This window comes from Bos indicus x Bos taurus, chromosome 6 (genome assembly GCF_003369695.1).
Source record: "Bos indicus x Bos taurus breed Angus x Brahman F1 hybrid chromosome 6, Bos_hybrid_MaternalHap_v2.0, whole genome shotgun sequence".
Lineage (NCBI taxonomy): Eukaryota > Metazoa > Chordata > Mammalia > Artiodactyla > Bovidae > Bos > Bos indicus x Bos taurus.
The window spans coordinates 37,594,555-37,613,452 of record NC_040081.1 but is presented as its reverse complement, the minus strand read 5'-3'; the positions used below and the strand labels follow the sequence as shown (position 1 = coordinate 37,613,452).

The 18,898-nt window shown below is 32.8% G+C and overlaps 1 protein-coding gene across 13 annotated transcripts in view; it reads left to right on the top strand.

The window, feature by feature from the left end:
* The window catches only part of LCORL (ligand dependent nuclear receptor corepressor like), a 179,102-nt gene that overhangs the window by 132,647 nt on the left and 27,557 nt on the right, over positions 1–18,898 (top strand). For 9 of the 13 annotated variants that reach the window (XM_027544121.1, XM_027544132.1, XM_027544123.1 and 6 more), the window contains one exon: positions 11,800–11,893. In XM_027544121.1, the coding sequence (XP_027399922.1) occupies positions 11,800–11,893 (94 nt within the window). Of the gene's footprint in view, positions 1–11,799; positions 11,894–13,169; positions 17,260–18,898 lie in introns of those variants that run through there. The other 4 variants (XM_027544130.1, XM_027544131.1, XM_027544129.1 and 1 more) reach the window with 2 other exon arrangements.

The window sequence follows — 18,898 nt, the reverse complement described above, 5'->3', positions numbered from 1 at the left end:
TTTACTATCAGTTCATATAAGAAGCTTTTTTTGTTCTTTTTAAAATAAACTTTTAATTTCTCTGTAAAGTCATCAAAACAGGTTTAAAAGTGTTTAAACATAGGAAAACACACTTATAGACTCGTAGGAAATACAGTCATTATATGGTTCACACCTGTCGGACTAATAAGAATTCAAGTTGAACAACATAATCTTTCTCATGAGGCTGTAAGAAACAGGCACTCTCATGCATTCCTAAGGGAATACAAACTAGTTGAATCCTTATGGAGGGGAATTGGCAATGCATTTAACTCTTTGACCCAGCAATCTCATTTCAAAGAATTGAGCTTATAATTATACAAATATCAATGATACGTATTCAAAGTTAATTCATCAGGGGTATATTATTTATAATAGCAAGGAATTAGAAGTAACCCAAATGGATAACTAAATTATTGTACATCCATACAGTGGAAAACTTGAGTATTTGGAAAAGGGTGTGAGAAAGATCCCTTTATAGTGACATTTTCAGATTTTATTGTTAGGAGGTAAAGCAAGATACAGAACTGTGTGTGTGTATATATATATTTTATGTACATATATATATATATATTGTTTTGTATAAACAAAGCAGGAAAGATAAAACCTATAAGGGAATGAAGTAAATGAGATGGAGAGGGCTGAATAGAAGTGTTGTGGATGGACCTTTATATAGCTTTATATAATGCTCAACAAATCCCAAAGATTTTTAATTTTAAAAAATTAAAGCAATCCCTAAAATATGGAAAAGAAAGTAACAAATGAGCATAATTGCATCATGTTTTTAACAGTAATGTATTAACACTGAGAAAAGGATTATGTCAGGTGACTTTACGCAATATTTTGACTGTACGTTTTTGGTGGAATATATTTTAAACATAAATGAGTACTTCAAAGAAATCCTAAACTTCTTTTAGTAATGTTAGTAATGATATTGCCATTGTGTGTTATTTTGGATCTGTAGGATAAATCAAATATATAACTATGTTATTATTTTAGGAAGCCAAGATTTTCAGAGTAAGAGTAGAAACAAACAAATTTAAAAATCAAAGAATTAAAAACCCTGTAAATTGCATACAGGGAAGACAGAGGATGAGATGGCTGGATGGCATCACTGACTCGATGGACGTGAGTCTGAGTGAACTCCGGGAGTTGGTGATGGACAGGAAGGCCTGGCATGCTGCGATTCACGGGGTCGCAAAGAGTCGGACATGACTGAGCGACTGATCTGATCTGATACTGAAAAAGACTTCCCTGGTAGTTTAGACAGTAAAGAGTCCACCTGCAATGCAGGAGACCCAGGTTCAATTCTTGGGTCGGGAAGATCACCTGGAGAAGGACATGGCAACCCACTCCAATATTCTTTCCTGGAGAATTCCATGGACAGAGCAGCCTGGTGGGCTACACAGTTCACAGGGTCACATGGAATGAGACACGACTGAGTGACTAATACACACACAGAGATTGGAAATGTCATTGCAAACTCATGATTTTTTTTTTCATTTCAAAAATCTGTACTTTTTAATGTATATTTATGAATATTTCAGTACTGAAATAATTGCATGACAGTTCAGTGACACTGAACTTGGGCCTAGATTGTGGTCTCTAAACATTATTTTCCTTTAAAGGAAGGTAGAACTCCTTGGAATCCAGGTCTGGATCAGAAAATGTATAAGATGATCCTGGAACATCTTGTGCCAACAAGCAAGAATGTACCAAAGACCAATTTGTCAACCAAATTCAGGAGGCAATGCTAAAGGTTCCCCATTGGCCAAATATGAGAACATTTAAGCCTCAAAAGGAAAAACATTTTCAGCTGAAACATGTTGAATGTTTTAAAATCCATTAGATCTTGATAATGATTCCTCAAAGTCATTAGTCTACACAGAGGAGCATAGCATACCAGCTTATTTGAAAATGAGCAGTTACAGGAAAGAGTTTAGCATTTGTTTTGCTTTTCTTTTACAAACTGTATTTTAGGATAACCAAATTGCCTTCTTTTGAGAAGAATTCTTAAGAATTTCAGTTAATAAATATGAAGACATGATAAACTTAAAATATCATTATTTTACAACTCCTAATAAGAAAACTGAATCAGAAGTATCATCAGAAGATAAAACTATTAGAGGAAAGATTATTTGGGGAACTTTACAGTGGAGGGGTCAAGCTGTTGTCATCAGAATACACTGATCACTTAAGCATCATTGGAAATACACTCAGTACATCACTTGTGAAGTATTCTTGACAGAAGCGTCAAACATGACTCTAAGAAATTTTTTAGGTCAGTGGTTCTCAATGAAACTCTAGAATACAGCAGGTCAAAAGTAATAATAATAGAGTAGGTAGTAGAGTCGACTGACTCTACTGATTGATGTATGATTTCTGAACACATTGAATATAGAAACATATGAGAATCCAACTGTATTCTATGAAGCTAGCCATTTAAAAGATTTACAAAATTATTTTTTTAAACTTCTCACTTTATATCTAAAAATGTTTTTTCATTAAAATGTTATAAATATTAGCATTTATGGTTATCAATTACAAATATTTTAAAACATCTCAGTTTAACATATAAATGTTAAGAAATAAAGTTTCTTAACTGAAACAAAGGTTCTTTGAGATCCACAGTGATTTTTAACACTAAAGAGATTGTGAGATCCAAAAGTTTGAGAACCATTTGCTTTAGAATTAACTTCAAGTTTGTCAGAATTATTAGGAAATAAAGTGAAAACAAATGACAATATAGAAAAGGAGAAAGAACAACCGTAATGTAAGATATTCTCTAGTAGAACTGATAACCTGGCTTCTAAAAGTCAGTATCATTATTTTTAAAAATGAGGGAAAGGGCTGCCATAAATTTTAAAAGACATAGCGTCAAGCATAACATAACTCCTACTTTGAACATACCGATTGTAAAAAGACACTTTGGATTGCCTAGAGCATATTCAATACTAACTAAGTATAGGTGATAGTAAGGAATTGTTATGTACGAAAATGTTCATATGTTTAAAGATGCTTAAGAATATAAAAATGATGTGACAACTGGAATTAACTTTAAAATACTTAAGTAGATAGTATAAATAGAGCAAGCATAGCAAAAACCTAGGTAATTGTATAAACTAAAGAGTGGATAGAAGGAATCATTCTATATTTTGCATGGTTAAAGTGTATCAATGAAATTTCTTTTTTGAAAAAGAGCAAATCTTCTTCTCTAGACTTTGCCTAATCATTTATTCCAACATGGTAACCTCTTCCCACCTGCCATTATTGTTGTTCTTTCCTATTACTGTGTTTTATTTTCGTTATAGGTCTTATCATCTTGTGAAATTATTTTTTTAATTAATTGGAAGATAATTGCAATATTATTTTATTGATTTATCTTTTCTTTGTCTGCTCTACTAGAATGTAAATTCTGTGAGAGCAGAAACGTTTTCCATTTTACTCCCTACTGTTTCCTTTGTGCCATTTAGAAAACTGACTGGCATATTATAACTGTTCAATAAATATTAATAAAATGAATGAATTGTAAAGCTATGCATTGATCTTTTATTCATCCACCCAGAGTTAACTGCTGTGATTTTCAATCCTTCCAAATCATTTTCTGGAAAAAAATACATTTACACACTCTTACTCTCACTCTCTCCTCCCAGAGCTTATTCCCACAAATCATTGATTATATATCCTCTGTAACTTGTATTTTTAAAATATTTTAAAACATCAATATATTTTAGCTGAATAGTATTCTGTTTCGTGGAAGGATTACATTATACTTATCTTCAGATATACATGCTCAAGCTAAAATTGTGCACTGAATCTTAATTTTTGCTTAGGACATACTCCTAGAAGTGAAATTGCTACTTCAAAGAGCATGCATAAAGCTGTTAGAAGTCAAGATAGTAGAGGTAGGTGACCAGAGGAGATACAATGGGGAGGGCTTCAGGTTGACAGTGGTGATCTAGTTGCTATTTACAGCGAAATGTTAAAAATTCATTAGACTGTGTACTTACATTCATTCTTGTTGTGAATGTAATATTTCAGTAAAAATATTTTTAAAACTCGTAGATCACCTTTGGATGAACATGATAAGGACTAGCAAATCTAAAGTTTTCCATTATAATATTGTTGTACTAAGCATACATCCCACATTTTTAAAGTTTGGTTGAAGGTTAAACTTACAGAGTACACACTGTAATACTTGGTATAAACAAAGAATGTTTTACAAAATATTTTTCAAGATGTTGACTTTGAAGCCTTTTGGCTTTGGTTTGGTGCTTAAAGGAATAAGTGAAGAAAGAAAAAAGAACTACAATGAAATTCTAAAATGGCTTAGGGTGGAAGTGCTGAAATGTTGTTTAATTTTACCAGTAATATTTCCTAATTATGGTTAGTAGTAGTACTTTTTATATCCTAAATTTATTACAAGCACTTTTTTATGATTTATTTTGTCCCTTGTCATTATTAGTAAATAGTAGGTGAATGAATTCTATGAGATTTCAGCTATGTAGGCACTAAATAAAACACATCGAGAAAGCAGTAACTCTTCCCTTTTAAAAAGTGTGTTTGATGTGCAGAAGAAGGCAAATGAAGGATGGAAAAACCAATATTAAAGTTTAATTGATATCCTGCTCTAATGCTATATTGATTATTTCCCCTATGACTCTAACTCAATGGTTAAACAAGTAACAAAAACAATTTTAAAATAAAATTTGGATAAACTCAAGTGATTGCTTTTATAGTTTGGTATTTTATTGATAAGTTTGTAGGGTTTCTTCATTAATATATATGCTCATTATGGCAAACTTGGGGAAAGGAGAAAATTAGCAAAATTATATTAAGTGTGAATATTTATATATATATAGTGCAAATATTTATATATGTTTGTGCTTACATATATTTGAGATTTTGGTATACCTTTGTACATAAAAGCATTTTCTTGTTAAATGCTATTTTCTTAAGATAGATGTTTAGAGGAGTGTGAACATTTTTAAGATTTTTGATAGCATATTACTAGATTATTTCCAAAATTGTTGTGTTTCTGAACTGGTTATATGTGATGGTAGCAAATTTATTACATCATTACCATTGTAACTTGACTTTTTGAAACATTACACAGGTTAGATATTGTAGTTTAATAGAGTAATCAGAGTCTGGAATAACTGCCTGAGTTTGAATGACAGTAAGTGTAACTGTGTGACCAAGAGCAAGATAATTAACCTCTATTTCACTTTCAGTTTTATCATTAAAAATTGCAAATTAAAAAAACTTATTTTTATATTGGGACGTGTGAGCCCTAAGAGGGGTTAAGACATATAATGCTCTTAGAGTAACACTCAAAAAATATTATAGTTTTATATATGTAGATTTTTATAAGTTCTATTTTCTAGAAACCAGTTAAATATAAATATTTATATTTGAAATCAGGGGTATCTTCTAGAGAGTACAGTAGAGAAAAACAAGAAAGATCTGAAGGCTGACTAGAACAGTACATCAAGCGGCTAAAAGGATGACCTATTTAAGGAGAGATAAGAAATGATCAAAGACATAAAATAGAAATAGTGTTCAGATATTTATTAAAACTATTAGCATAGATTTGCATCAAACATCATAAAATGTTAAATAGCATTGATTTGAAAGAAAGTTTTGTGCTGGTGATTAGTGTTGTTATGAAATTTAATTTGGAATATTTTTTCCTTGTCCAAACAGCATAAAATGTACATGATAGTTTGTCATTAAAATTCACTTGCCTTCATATACTAAATTTTATTCATACTTACATCTTTAATATTGATGATGATACATAATGTATTATTGAAGGTCTTTTAAACTCATGTTCATTCTCGGTATGGCAACTGGAGATCAATAGTATTGTGAGGAGTTGATAAATACGTTTTTAACATACTTAATATTCATATTAAGTGGTTAATGATCAGCAGTCTTAAGATTTCTGAAGAAAATCTGTTATTATTAGAACCTAACGAATACAGAAATGGATTATTAAAAATCATTCTGAACCTCTAACTGAATGGAGTTTCTGTGTAAAACTAACTTCTTTCCCATATAAGATATCAACTTCTTCACTGTGCTGTCATTTTCAACTGGCTGAACAAAGTTCTTTGATTTCATGATAATTTTGTCAGTCAGGGTCTGCTGTATGCAGGATTGATGTGACAGAACTGGGCAAGCCATTGCTGAGTCAGTGAATTGGTGTTTACTGAGGTACTCATTTCAGGCCTTGCTTAGAAGTAAGTCTAGTGAGAAAATCAGCCAAATAAGTATACTTAATTAGATATAAATTGTAAGTAGATCCTAAAAATAGTTAGTAATTCCCCACAGTACTATTGAAGTTCAAGTGCTAAACTTGGCAAATTATAATAACATGTCATAAATGCATAAATACAAATAGAAGCATACAAAGAGTACTATGGGAATATGAAAGAAGGCTGGGGGTAAATTAGGAAAATCTTCTTTGAGGGGATGATGCTGAAGTGATATGTAGCCTGGCCAATAGAGCATAGAGTGTACTTAGACGAATGGACAGAGGGCAGCTAAGGGATGAGAAAGAATGGTGCCCTTGGAGGAGTGAAAGATCTGTATTATGTGGATCGCATTTATCTTCTTTTTACAGATTCTTTGTCAGGTATTTGCAAGAGAATACAGAACTGAGAACAGTTTGTAAACAGAAATCCAAACCTTGGTTTTGGAATGTGAATTCTAAAAAAATTAACCCAATAAAATGTTAATACTCAAGAAGTTGCTTAATTTGTTCATGGTTTCAGTTTTTCAAACGCCAATTTTTTTTTAATTTAATTTTATTTTTAAACTTTACATAATTGTATTAGTTTTAAAGTTATCTGGTAGTGTCATGTATTTAACAATTACCTGACCTTGTTGATAGATTACACCAGCCTCTCTCTAATTCTGTATCTTTAGCATTAATGTTTGATGAGAAATAATTGTGTTAATGCTCAGACTACAACCAGTAAATGGAAATAATTCGTTTATTATTTGGAAAATTTTCATACATAGAGTAAAATGCAGTGTAATAATCATGTTCCTGTCACTCAGAACTAATAAATGTGTTACTTGATCATATTTACTTCTAGTATGTTTCCTCTTAAGGAACTGTTCATCCTTTTGTTTATCCTTGAAAGCAACCTCTGATAATATGTATTTGTGCATCTGTAAGCAAAACGGTTCTGTGTGCTCTAGATATCCATATAAAAGCATATATCAAATGTACTCTTATTAATTTACTCCTGCAACTTGCTCTTCTTACTTATCAGATTAGCAAAAATTAAAAATCTCAACACCAGGTGTTGTCAAGGTTGTGGAAAAAAGTTTTAGTAATATCTACAGAAGTTCAAAATGTATACCGTCCAGCACTGGCATTCCTAGGTGTGCATCTTAGAAAAATTCTTCACATGAATACTAGAAAACATTTAGTAGTATTTTCACTTCAGAATTGTTTGTAACAGTGAATAAACTGAAGCAACCTAAGAACCTACCAAAAGGTGAATGGTTAAATAAATTTCAGTCTCTTTCTGTCCTCTACTTAACTTTATATTGCCCTGCAGCATTTAGCATAATAGATGTTCAGTTTTTATCCATCAAGTTAATTATTAGTACTTTGAATGTGTACGCACAAAACAATCTAGTTATGACGTGACATCTCCATTATGAAGGAGTGATACTGATAAATGTAAATCAGCAACAGGAGCAAGAAAATGCTCTTTTTGCCATTCCTGATTTTTTTTTTTTTTCCTCAGTCGTGATTCCCAAGCTATTTTTCCTCCTCTCTTTTTGTTTTTCAAACAATCCTTGGGGTATTTAACGTTTTTCTAGCTCTTGATCTGCAGCCTTCATGACGGAAAAAGGAATTGATACCAGCAAAATAACTTTAGGTGACAAATTGCTAATAAAAAGTGAGATCTTTTTTATAAGTAACATGGGAAGCCTAGTTATAGAGAAGGGGTTATGGGAAAAAAAAGCATTTCTTATCTGCATCACTGTTTAGAGTTCCTAAAGAAAGTGAATCAGATATATAGTCCTGATTTGAATAGTTTCTCTTAAAAATGAAACAGATCTTAAATTTAGTTCCTCCTCAAGACTGAAATCAGCTACCAATCCAGCAGTCAAGGAGCAGTCCAAAAAGAACAATACCTTTTTGCCCTAGCTTGGGAGCTACCTATGACTCAAGCAGTTAAGATTCAGCCTGCAGTGCAAGAGACACCGGTTCAATCCCTGGGTCAGAAAGATACCCCCAGAGAAGGAAATGACTGCCCACTCCAGTATTCTTGCCTGGAAAAATCCTATGGACAGAGGAGCCTGATGGGCTATATAGTCCATGGGGTTGCAAAGAGTCAGACATGACTGAGTGGCTAACAGTTTCAGTTACAGGGAGCTACAGCCTAGTTAGCAAAGTTAATGTAAAGGAGAGAAGAGGAAGAGTTCTCAGCACCTCTTTTTCTTATTTATAGTTAGTGGAATAATTAACCTTAATCATATCAAAAGTGTAGAACTTAAAATTGGAGAAATTCATTAATGTATTCTGGAACATTGACAAGGGATAACACTTATGAAGACTGTTTTATATGCTATAACCTACATAAATGTATTTTTGTTTATGAAATATGTCAGGATTCCTGACCTTGAGTAATTCAGTCTTTTGGGAAAAAAAGGTCCGTAACTCAAAAATTTCGTGAGTGTGTCATTAAGTTTTATAGGATGCTGTTGACAAGGGTGACATTAAGCTTCTACTTGGGTGGGGCAGGGGTGGGTCTGAATCTATAAAGAAAAGTGGAAAGAGCATTCTAGGCAGGGGGAACCATGCACTGGATGTTTTAGAGACGTGACACCACATAGCATTTTTGATGAATTGCACATGGCTTAATTGCTCAGTAAGTGTGAGCATTGAGATGAGTTGTTGACTAAGAGTAAGATTGAGCTGAATGGATAAACTGGGGCATTTATTAGGTAAAGAGATCAAAAGATACTTCATTTAATAACTTTTAAGGTAGTATGTACCATATACTTGGAGAAGGCAGTGGCACCCCACTCTAGTACTCTTGCCTGGAAAATCCCATGGATGGAGGAGCCTGGTAGGCTGCAGTCCATGGGGTTGCTGAGGGTTGGACACGACTGAGTGACTTCATTTTCACTTTTCACTTTCATGCATTGGAGAAGGAAATGGCAACCCACTCCAGTGTTCTTGCCTGGAGAATGCCAGGGTCGGGGAGCCTGGTGGGCTGCCGTCTATGGGGTCGCACAGAGTCGGACACGACTGAAGTGACTTAGCAGTACCATATACTTGTCTGCCCAGTCTTTTTATCCTTTCAATCTAGGCTTTGTAACCTCTAGCAATAACTGAATTTCTACTTCTAAATTATTTTCAGCAAATACCTAACTGAACACTTACTGTGTATCAGCCACTGTTGTAGGGAATGGGGCTACATCAGTAAATAGACATATTTTCTGCCTTCATGCAACATATTGTCTGGTGGCTAACACTAGTAAGTAAATAAACAATTAAATTATGGCCTTCTAACTGCTAAATAATATAGGTAAGTGTTGCAAGTATAGGAACCTACAATGACAACAAAGTTCAAGTTGTGTCTTGAATGATGAGTAAGATTTGGTGCTTCCCAGGTGACACTAGTGATTAAAAAAAAAAAAACTTGCCTGCCAATGTAAGAGACCTGGTTTGATCCTGGGTTAGGAAGATCTGGTTTTATCCTTCCCGGAGAAGGAAATGGCAACCCAACTCCAGAACTCTTGCCTGGAGAATCCCACAGACAGAAGAACCTGGTGGGCTGCAGTCTATAGGGTCGAACAGAGTTGGACACGGCTAAAGCAGCTTAACCCACACGCACAGGATGAATGTGAGGATAGGAGGAGAGGATTAGGAGACTTCTAGGCAGAGGAAACTTAATTGAAAGTGTGAAAGCCTAAAGGTGAGAAATAGCATATCAATTTCCCAACAGGTTTCTCTGTTCCCCCCACAGCAGATTAATCCTTTAAAAAAATTAAAATTGTCAGTCTTATGTTTAGAATCCTCCAGTGGTTTATTGTGTCTTTCAAAATAAAATTCAAATTTCTTGCCATTGTCTACAAAGCCCTATATGATCTGCCTGGTTTCTGATCTTAGCTCTCTCACTCTGGCTTATTCCATTGCAGCCACCCTGGCCTCTTTGCTATTCCTCATATTCCAGATATGATTCCATATCATAGCCTTTGCACAAACTGATCCTTCTATAAGCTTTCCCCCAGATAATCTGCTTGGTTGTTACTTTCACTTTGTTCAGGATTGTGTTCAAGTCAAAAGAGGCCTGAATTGATAATACTCAATAAAACAGCAGCTGCCTTAGGCCTACTCTCATTACTTTTATCAGCTCACTCTGCTTTATTCCTAAATAGCACATATCATCAGCCTGAAATATGGTTATGGTGGTGGTGGTGTATGAATTATCTAACTAGATTGTTAAGAACCATGAGGAGGTACTTTATGCATTTTTAATTACTCCTTTCCAAATTCCAGCAGTGCTTTGCACATAACTGAATTATTTTTAAACCTAGATGAATTTTTTGGTATAATTTTTAAAACATGGATTTTTCTTAAAATGGTTTTTTACAGCTTTTTCAATTTTTTAGGTATCAGTAGAAACACATTCCGGAGAAGGCAATGGCACCCCACTCCAGTACTCTTGCCTGGAAAATCCCATGGACGGAGGAGCCTGGTGGGCTGCAGTCCATGGGGTCGCTAAGGGTCGGACACGACTGAGCGACTTCACTTTCACTTTTCTCTTTCATGCATTGGAGAAGGAAATGGCAACCCACTCCAGTGTTCTTGCCTGGAGAATCCCAGGGACGGGGGAGCCTGGTGGGCTGCCGTCTATGGAGTCACACAGAGTCGGACACGACTGAAGCAACTTAGCAGCAGCAGCAGCAGCAGCAACACATTCACCATCTGTATTGCTGTATTTTAAATTCAGTTTATTTTTATTCTTGATTTTGAAATTTATCAGATTAACAACATATCTGAGTCACTTGAAGTTTTGTCTATGTAAATTCAGTATTATAATAATAATAACTACACTTGAGTAAGAAATACATAGGCAGTTGTTTTCTAACAAGCTACTTTTTCCTAAAATGTTATTTTATTGTGTCATCATCTAATCACAGAATAACCACAATATGTTACATAGTCAGTGATTCAACTGTTGTACATTTCAGTTATTTAAAACAGTAAAATTTTATACTGTGAGCTCTGAAAAATAACATTGGTTGAGCGTAGAGTCATAGATTACCTAAAGTATGTTTTCCACATATGAATAGTCCTAGTAAATGCTAATTATCATTCTCTTATTCATCCTATTTTCTATGCTCTTGGTTTAGTTAAACATACATTATTCCCACTTACCCAAAGCATCATCTGGGCAGCCTTGAATAGAAAACAGTCGTGTTTTTTATTGAATAAGCAATCGAGTGATTCTTCACTACAGAAGAGAAAGGTGAACAAGGGTGGATTTTGAACAATTTTTATCTAATTTCTTCATATCACGGCAATGCCAGCTCTTCCTCTGTTCTTTTTTCCTATGTAGTGCCTTCCCAGTCATGTTCTGTTGCTAAAAATCATAAGATGAGTTGGTAGTGGCCACATATCAAATACCAGTATTAATTTTTAGGTCATTAGTTAGTGGATCATCAAAATATGAAATGTTATGATATAAGGATTACCTATCTGTCACAAATATAAAGTTTTTTCTCTTGCAAAAATTATAGGGGATGGAGTGTTAGATCTCTCTACAAAGAAAACCAGCATAAAATCTGAAGAGTCATCCATATGTGATCCTTCTTCTGAAAATTCAGTGGCTGGGTAAGCAATATCTAGGAAATATAATTTAGTATTAATATAAAATTAAGCAGAGAATTCTTCATACTACTCTGAATAGACTGACATATATAGTTTTCTTCCAGAATTTTTGTCACTCATAAATGTGTGTCTTTCATACCTTTCATTTGTCCTTTCTGTTTCTTTTTTATTCTTTCTGTTAAAGAAAAGTTATCAGAACAATCACCAAACTTTAGTTCATGTTACTAAAATGAACTACCAACTTAATCATGGAATACAAACTAAGAAGCAGGACGAGTAGAGAATTTTAAATTCAGTATTTAGGAGTCAGTTTTAAGAAAAATATGTAATTTCACTATTTAATTTTTTAAACAATCAACTAGTTTTAAAAGTACTATACTTACTAATTCTTATAACTAATTTACAGTGCTTAGAGTTTTTTCATTGTGTTTTAGGTGTGGTGGCAGACTTAATATATCTAGTAATCACCACAGAAAGTCCTTTCATGTTTTGAAAGCTGTTTAATTAATTAAATCATTAATAGTGAAGTTCTGTTGGATTTTTGGAATTTTAGGGGGGTAACTTTTGCATCTTCCATTAACAATTTGCATAAGAAGCTTTTTAGTAACATTTAAATCTCAGATACAGAGTATAATTTGTTTCAACTAAGGCTGTAATAGCTTTTTGAGTGATGAGGTATAAAGAACTTTCTGTTAAACTTTGAAAGTTATAACGATACATTCAAAATAGAAATAACATGTATAAAATCTAAAAGTATTTTACCCAATATAATATATCTACTTGTTTCAAATTTTAAGTTTTTATCTAGAGAAAGATATGGGGTGTTTGTGTTTGGAAATATTCTTACTGCTACAAATTTCCTTTAAAGGGGTTGACTCTTTTATTACTTGTTTAGCGGTAACGTCACGTTTCTACTAACAAAAACTCCTTTAGGATTTGGGTATTTTATATAATGGAACTCTAATTGTAAAAAAATTATGTGTTGCTCTACAAGCATCTGTCAGAGGAATAGCAACATCATGAGAATATTTTTACAAATACTGAGTTAGGATTTTATGTTCTTGGAAGGTCTGCCCGTTGAGGCCACCGTATGATTGACACATTGTCCTACCAGGACTGTAGCGTTTGCTTTGATAAGGAGTAACTACTACGTCTCACAGACTTAAAAAGTGATGTTACCTAAGCAAGGAGTATAATAAAGGAGTGGACCCTCCCCTTCCATAGCTGTGTGAGAGTCTCTCATGCATCAGTTTACCATCGTTTCATTCCATCCATCCAGGAGACTACACAGAAACAGAGAGGACTATGTGGAAAGAAGTGCTGAGTTTGCAGATGGTTTGCTCTCAAAAGCTTTGAAAGACATTCAGTCTGGAGCACTGGACATAAATAAAGCAGGCATACTTTATGGCATACCTCAAAAAACTTTACTTCTCCACTTAGAAGCCTTACCAGCAGGGAAGCCTGCATCTTTTAAAAACAAAACTCGAGATTTCAATGATAGTTACTCATATAAAGACAGTAAAGAAACTTGTGCAGTGCTGCAAAAAGTAGCCTTGTGGGCAAGAGCTCAAGCAGAGCGCACAGAAAAAAGTAAACTCAATCTACTTGAAACCTCAGAATTAAAATTCCCAACAGCTTCCAGTTACCTCCATCAGTTAACTCTACAGAAAATGGTTACTCAATTTAAAGAAAAAAATGAAAGCCTACAATATGAAACACATCCTACTGTACAGTTAAAAATTCCTCAGCTACGAGTAAGTTCTATTTCAAAACCACAACCTGATGGTCCTGGTCTGCTGGATGTTATGTATCAAGTTTCCAAAACCTCTCCAGTCCTTGAAGGATCAGCCCTCCAAAAACTGAAAAATATACTCCCTAAACAGAACAAAATAGAATGTTCTGGGCCTGTAACTCACTCAAGTGTTGACTCTTATTTTCTACATGGGGACCTCTCTCCTTTGTGTCTTAATTCTAAAAATGGAACAGTTGATGGAACCTCTGAAAATACTGAAGATGGATTGGATCGAAAAGATAATAAGCAGCCCAGGAAAAAACGTGGCCGTTATCGGCAATATGATCATGAAATAATGGAAGAGGCTATTGCGATGGTAATGAGCGGAAAAATGAGTGTTTCCAAAGCACAAGGAATTTATGGGGTACCTCACAGCACTTTAGAATATAAGGTAAAAGAAAGATCTGGAACACTGAAGACTCCTCCGAAGAAGAAACTCCGATTACCAGACACTGGGTTATATAATATGACAGATTCAGGGACTGGCAGCTGCAAAAACAGCAGCAAGCCTGTGTAGATTACTTGTTAGGAAAACGTTTGTATGTGCGTGAGTGCGTGTATGTGTGTTTGCGTGTGTATGTGCACAGGTGTGTTTTTGTGTGTCTATATACACACGTGGGAATTACAGATGCTCACTCTGACAGGAGACATGAAATTTTACAGTTCAAAAACCACTTACATGCCTTTTGAAAAAAAGTTTTATTCAGGGTTTTCACTGTGGACAGAATTATATAGTTGCTTACTTAATTCTGATAGTTTGTATTTAATCCTTGTATAAATAGGTGAAAAAGATTCAGGTTTTCTTTAGTAGTCAATAGCATAAAGCATTGTGGGAAAACAAGTAACTGTCAAGTGAAATATTTTTATTGGTGAAAGACCACTCCAGCCATTCAGTTGAACCATCTTTTAATGGAAATATGATATTACTAGTTTGTAAGCATTTTTGCATAACATACTTACATTTATTGTAAGTATATGAAACAACCAGTCAAAGTTTAAACAGACAGCTATCTCCACACTAATAAAAATTAATATATACAGTATTAGTACACTACAGTGCATTCTATGAAATATGAAATGCACTCAAGTGCATCCATCAGAAATAGAAAACCTTAAATGATATGTATAATGAAATTTAATATTTATCATTTAATAGTTGATTTAGCAGGAAGTTGGGGTTTATAAGGTATATACTTTAAAAAAAAAACTGACACATAGTTAACCCCAGCAGCTATAGAATCCTTTAATGTAAGATGGAATACTAAGAACAAAAAGTAATTTAAATTTAATTATTAAAATAATTTAATTTTGTTTTTCATTTGAAAAATAAGCTAATGTGTAAGGTTAGAAAAGAAAGTTGGAATGCAGCTTAGAGCATGTTTATAATGTGCACAGAAAAAGCTTGAGAATGATAATTTTGGTTTAAATGTGCTGGTTAGTTGATGTTATGACTACTTTAAATTTTAAGGATTGTGACACACTCCTACTATTGAAAAACCTCAGTGTAACTTTAATATATTTGCTGCTGTGACATTTCAAAACATTTTCAGTTTATCAAAATGAATTACAGATTTCATTTTGGTGGGCGATACATTATCATTTTGCTAATAACCAAATTTGCAGTTTGTTCAGGGTCTTGAATAGATTTACAAATATTTAACACTGAAGCTGTTTTGAACTTTCAGTAATGTAAACTCTCTACTAATTAGGTAGTTAGAAGCTGGGCAGTGCATTTTAACTTTTACTAGACTCATGAGAAAGACCAGTAATTTTGTATAGCAGTTTTAAAATGTGTTTCAGAGTATCCATGTTGGATTTATGGAGTACGCAGTTTTAGTGGTAAAATGTTATAAAGCATGTGCCTCCATAGAAAGAATGGGGATTTGCTTCATAAATACAAAATTCTTTGAGTGCCCCTTTTCTCTGTTAAAATTCAGGTTCTGATCATTTTTTCTAAGCCAGTTTTCCTAAGTCCAAAAGGAATACTTAAAGCTGAATTTAAAAAATAAGTGCACCTTGTCAAATACATGTGTTTTTACACTTGTGTTTGTGTGTATCTAATAATCATATATACATATAATACTAAAGAGATTTTCAGCTATTACATTTAAAAACTGCTTACATATGTTTAAAGAAACTGAAGAGTAGGAAACTACACAACCAAGTTGTTATTTGGTCTCTCAGATCTATACTGAACCCTCTTCAGCTATTAAAGTTACTTGCATACTAGGATATGAATCCTCTTGCTCTTTTTTTTCCCCCAAGAAATTATACGTAATAGATTGCAAAACAGCAGATGTCAGAGTCATCTTTCTTTTTAAAGAATTAAGCCATATTTTGTGAGGGCCAGAACTTGGATTATTTAATATATTTCCCCTCCGCCCCCCCATTGAAAAATGAAGTTAAAGTAAATGTTTCAACACAATTTTATTGACCTCTTTATACAGAACTTTACCTGCAAAAATTGGGGGGTTTGAATGCATTACATAATATTTATATTGTATTGAGCTTTTTTATTCCTCACACTATATTTACATTAATAAATTGATTGAGAAGTTTATAGTAAAGGGATACTTACAGAACACTTTTATATCATTTAAAAGATGACCTGACCAAAAACTTTACAGGATTCATAAAATCAGGGATCATTTTGCTATTGACTTCACAGTGATCAGTAGTTTTATAGGTAATATTATAGTTAATTTGCAGCATTTTAGTACTCGTATTATTTATTTTTGGTCAGAAATAGTAAATTAAATATTTTTTGATAGTTTATAGGTAATGATCAACCCATAACTTTTAAAAGAAACAAAATGTTTCTAATTATTGAGTTAACTTTTGATTATACAAACTAGGAAAGGCAGGGAAATTTATGGGTTCCTCTTCTCCCCAGTGATTCTATTAAGGTGTTCTTTATGTTTAATTTTCAAAGTACTTTATAAATTTAGTTACCAGTTGCTACTTGTTAATTGACAATTTTCTGAAAAATCCAGTTTCAGCAGACTTTTAGTGAAGGTGAAAGCAATCCTTATGTGCTTTCTACTTATTTGAATGTTCCTCAAGTATTTTATATTAAAAAAAAAGAAGGAAAAGAAAAAAACAGTGCCTCTGTTTTTAGAAAACTACTGCTCAGTAAAGTTGTTTAAACCATTTCTGGTAGCTAATGACAATTTTATATTAAATTGTATACTAACTTTAGTGAGACTGATTTTTTTAGTTGTTTACAGTACAAATACTTGTATTTGTTCTTTAATTACAGTATTTTCATTGTCGCAGTAATTTAGTAAAACTCTGTGGCTGCCTTGATTTTGACAGATTTTGTTAATATAAACTGATTGTTAGGCAATTAGTTATATTTATGCATAAATCAATTGCACTATAATTCATGAATTATTTATTACAATATTTTCTAATGAATTCATGTATCTGTCTTGTGTTGTAAATGTACTGTAATTCTGTTTCTACTTTGTGTTGTTATATATCTAAATCTGATTGTATGAATTTTAATTGTTCAGTTAACGTGTTTCTAGGTTGTAATTTGTAGTAAAGCACTTCAATGCTTTTGCACTTAAATTTACAACACTGTTGGTGTGTGATTGATTTACTCATTCATTCAGTAAAAGAAAAAAAGAAAAGAAAAGAAAAAACTTGACTACACTGACTTATTTGATTCACTCTAGGAAGCAGTTTTATTAATATTAATAATAGAAATTGACTTTTTCTAAAGACAACTCTCAGCAACAAAGCTTATAATGGGAAAAATGGATAGAAACTTACCAAAAAATAAGCAGGATGTGTTTGTTTATAAATCAAACAAAGATTAGAAAAAATTTTAGCACGAAAAGCAATGGAGCTGTGAAACATAACAATTTTAGAATCTTATGTAGTTAAGTGAGAGTAAATTCTAGATTGGAGGCTTATGTGTATTCAACTATTTACTCATACATTTGGTTTTTCTTTGAGATTCTAACATACAAAAAATACAGAAATGAAAATAATTAAAGCCAAATAAGCATATTATAGAATTTTCTAATTTGAGAACTTAGTTATCTAATATCTGAGAGAGATGTATAAAATCCTAATATCTGAATATCTAGTAACTTTTTAAAGATGTTCTTCATATGACATTAGATCAAAATTATTGGCCCCTATGATATTGTTGAGATTTTCGAAGTTCCACTATTAAAAATAATCAACTGAATAAGAAATTCTTAAAGAATAGACTTCTTGGAATGTCAAAAGAGCTATTAAAATTTTTCAATGATTTTTAAAATAACACTAATCATTAATTTTGATTAGTTCTGCTCTAGACTACTAACGGAAAAAATCATTTGAGCATTTCAGGAACTGTTACAAGAGTATAGTAATGTTAATTTGCAAAATTTGCTTTGGTGTTTTTGCTGCTACTCAACAGAGTTTTATAAAATGTAGATACAACATTTCCTATTTATCTGTGAAACAGGTTAAACCAGTTTTAGGCAGGTATTTTTATGAGAAACATGTAAAATCTCTCTTTAGTCACATATACGTTTAATAGGCCATAATATAACTTTTAAACAAACATGTTGGAAATGGATCTGTCGGACCTTTTGGGGTTTTCTTTTGCTTATGTGAAAATTATAGTTGTTAATTTGCTGGGAAAGAATATAATACCACTTATACCCTCTTATTGATAGTTAACATTTACTTGTGCCTTTATTCTCTATATATGTTTTCTGAGTTATACAGTAGTGAATCTTTGGAGTCAGTTCAATCATTTTATACTCTAACCATGAAAAAATTTACAAAAAATTATTTTCCACAGGGAAGGGATACCGAGGTCATGTCCTGTCTTCCATCTGTCTAGATGACAGTAGACTTAAAAATTTTTATTGTAATTTCATCTCTTCTCTCCGTTTGATAACTTCTTTATGTTAAACCCATGCTAGTTTTACTAGCAAAACATTGATTGAATCTAGTAAAATTATCTTTTTTCTAGAAAAATTTTTATCTAATCTGAAACAGTTGATGTTTTTGCTACTCAACAGAAATTTTATAAAATGTAGATAACATATTGCCTACTTATCTGTGAAACAGTTTAAACCGGTTTTAGGGAGGAACTTTTTAAAATCAGTTTCACTTTCATTTTAAAAATTATTTAATTTTTAATATTGGTGAACATAATAACCCTTTATTAAAACAAAATACAGTCTTCTATCACTGTTCATAGTCAGCAT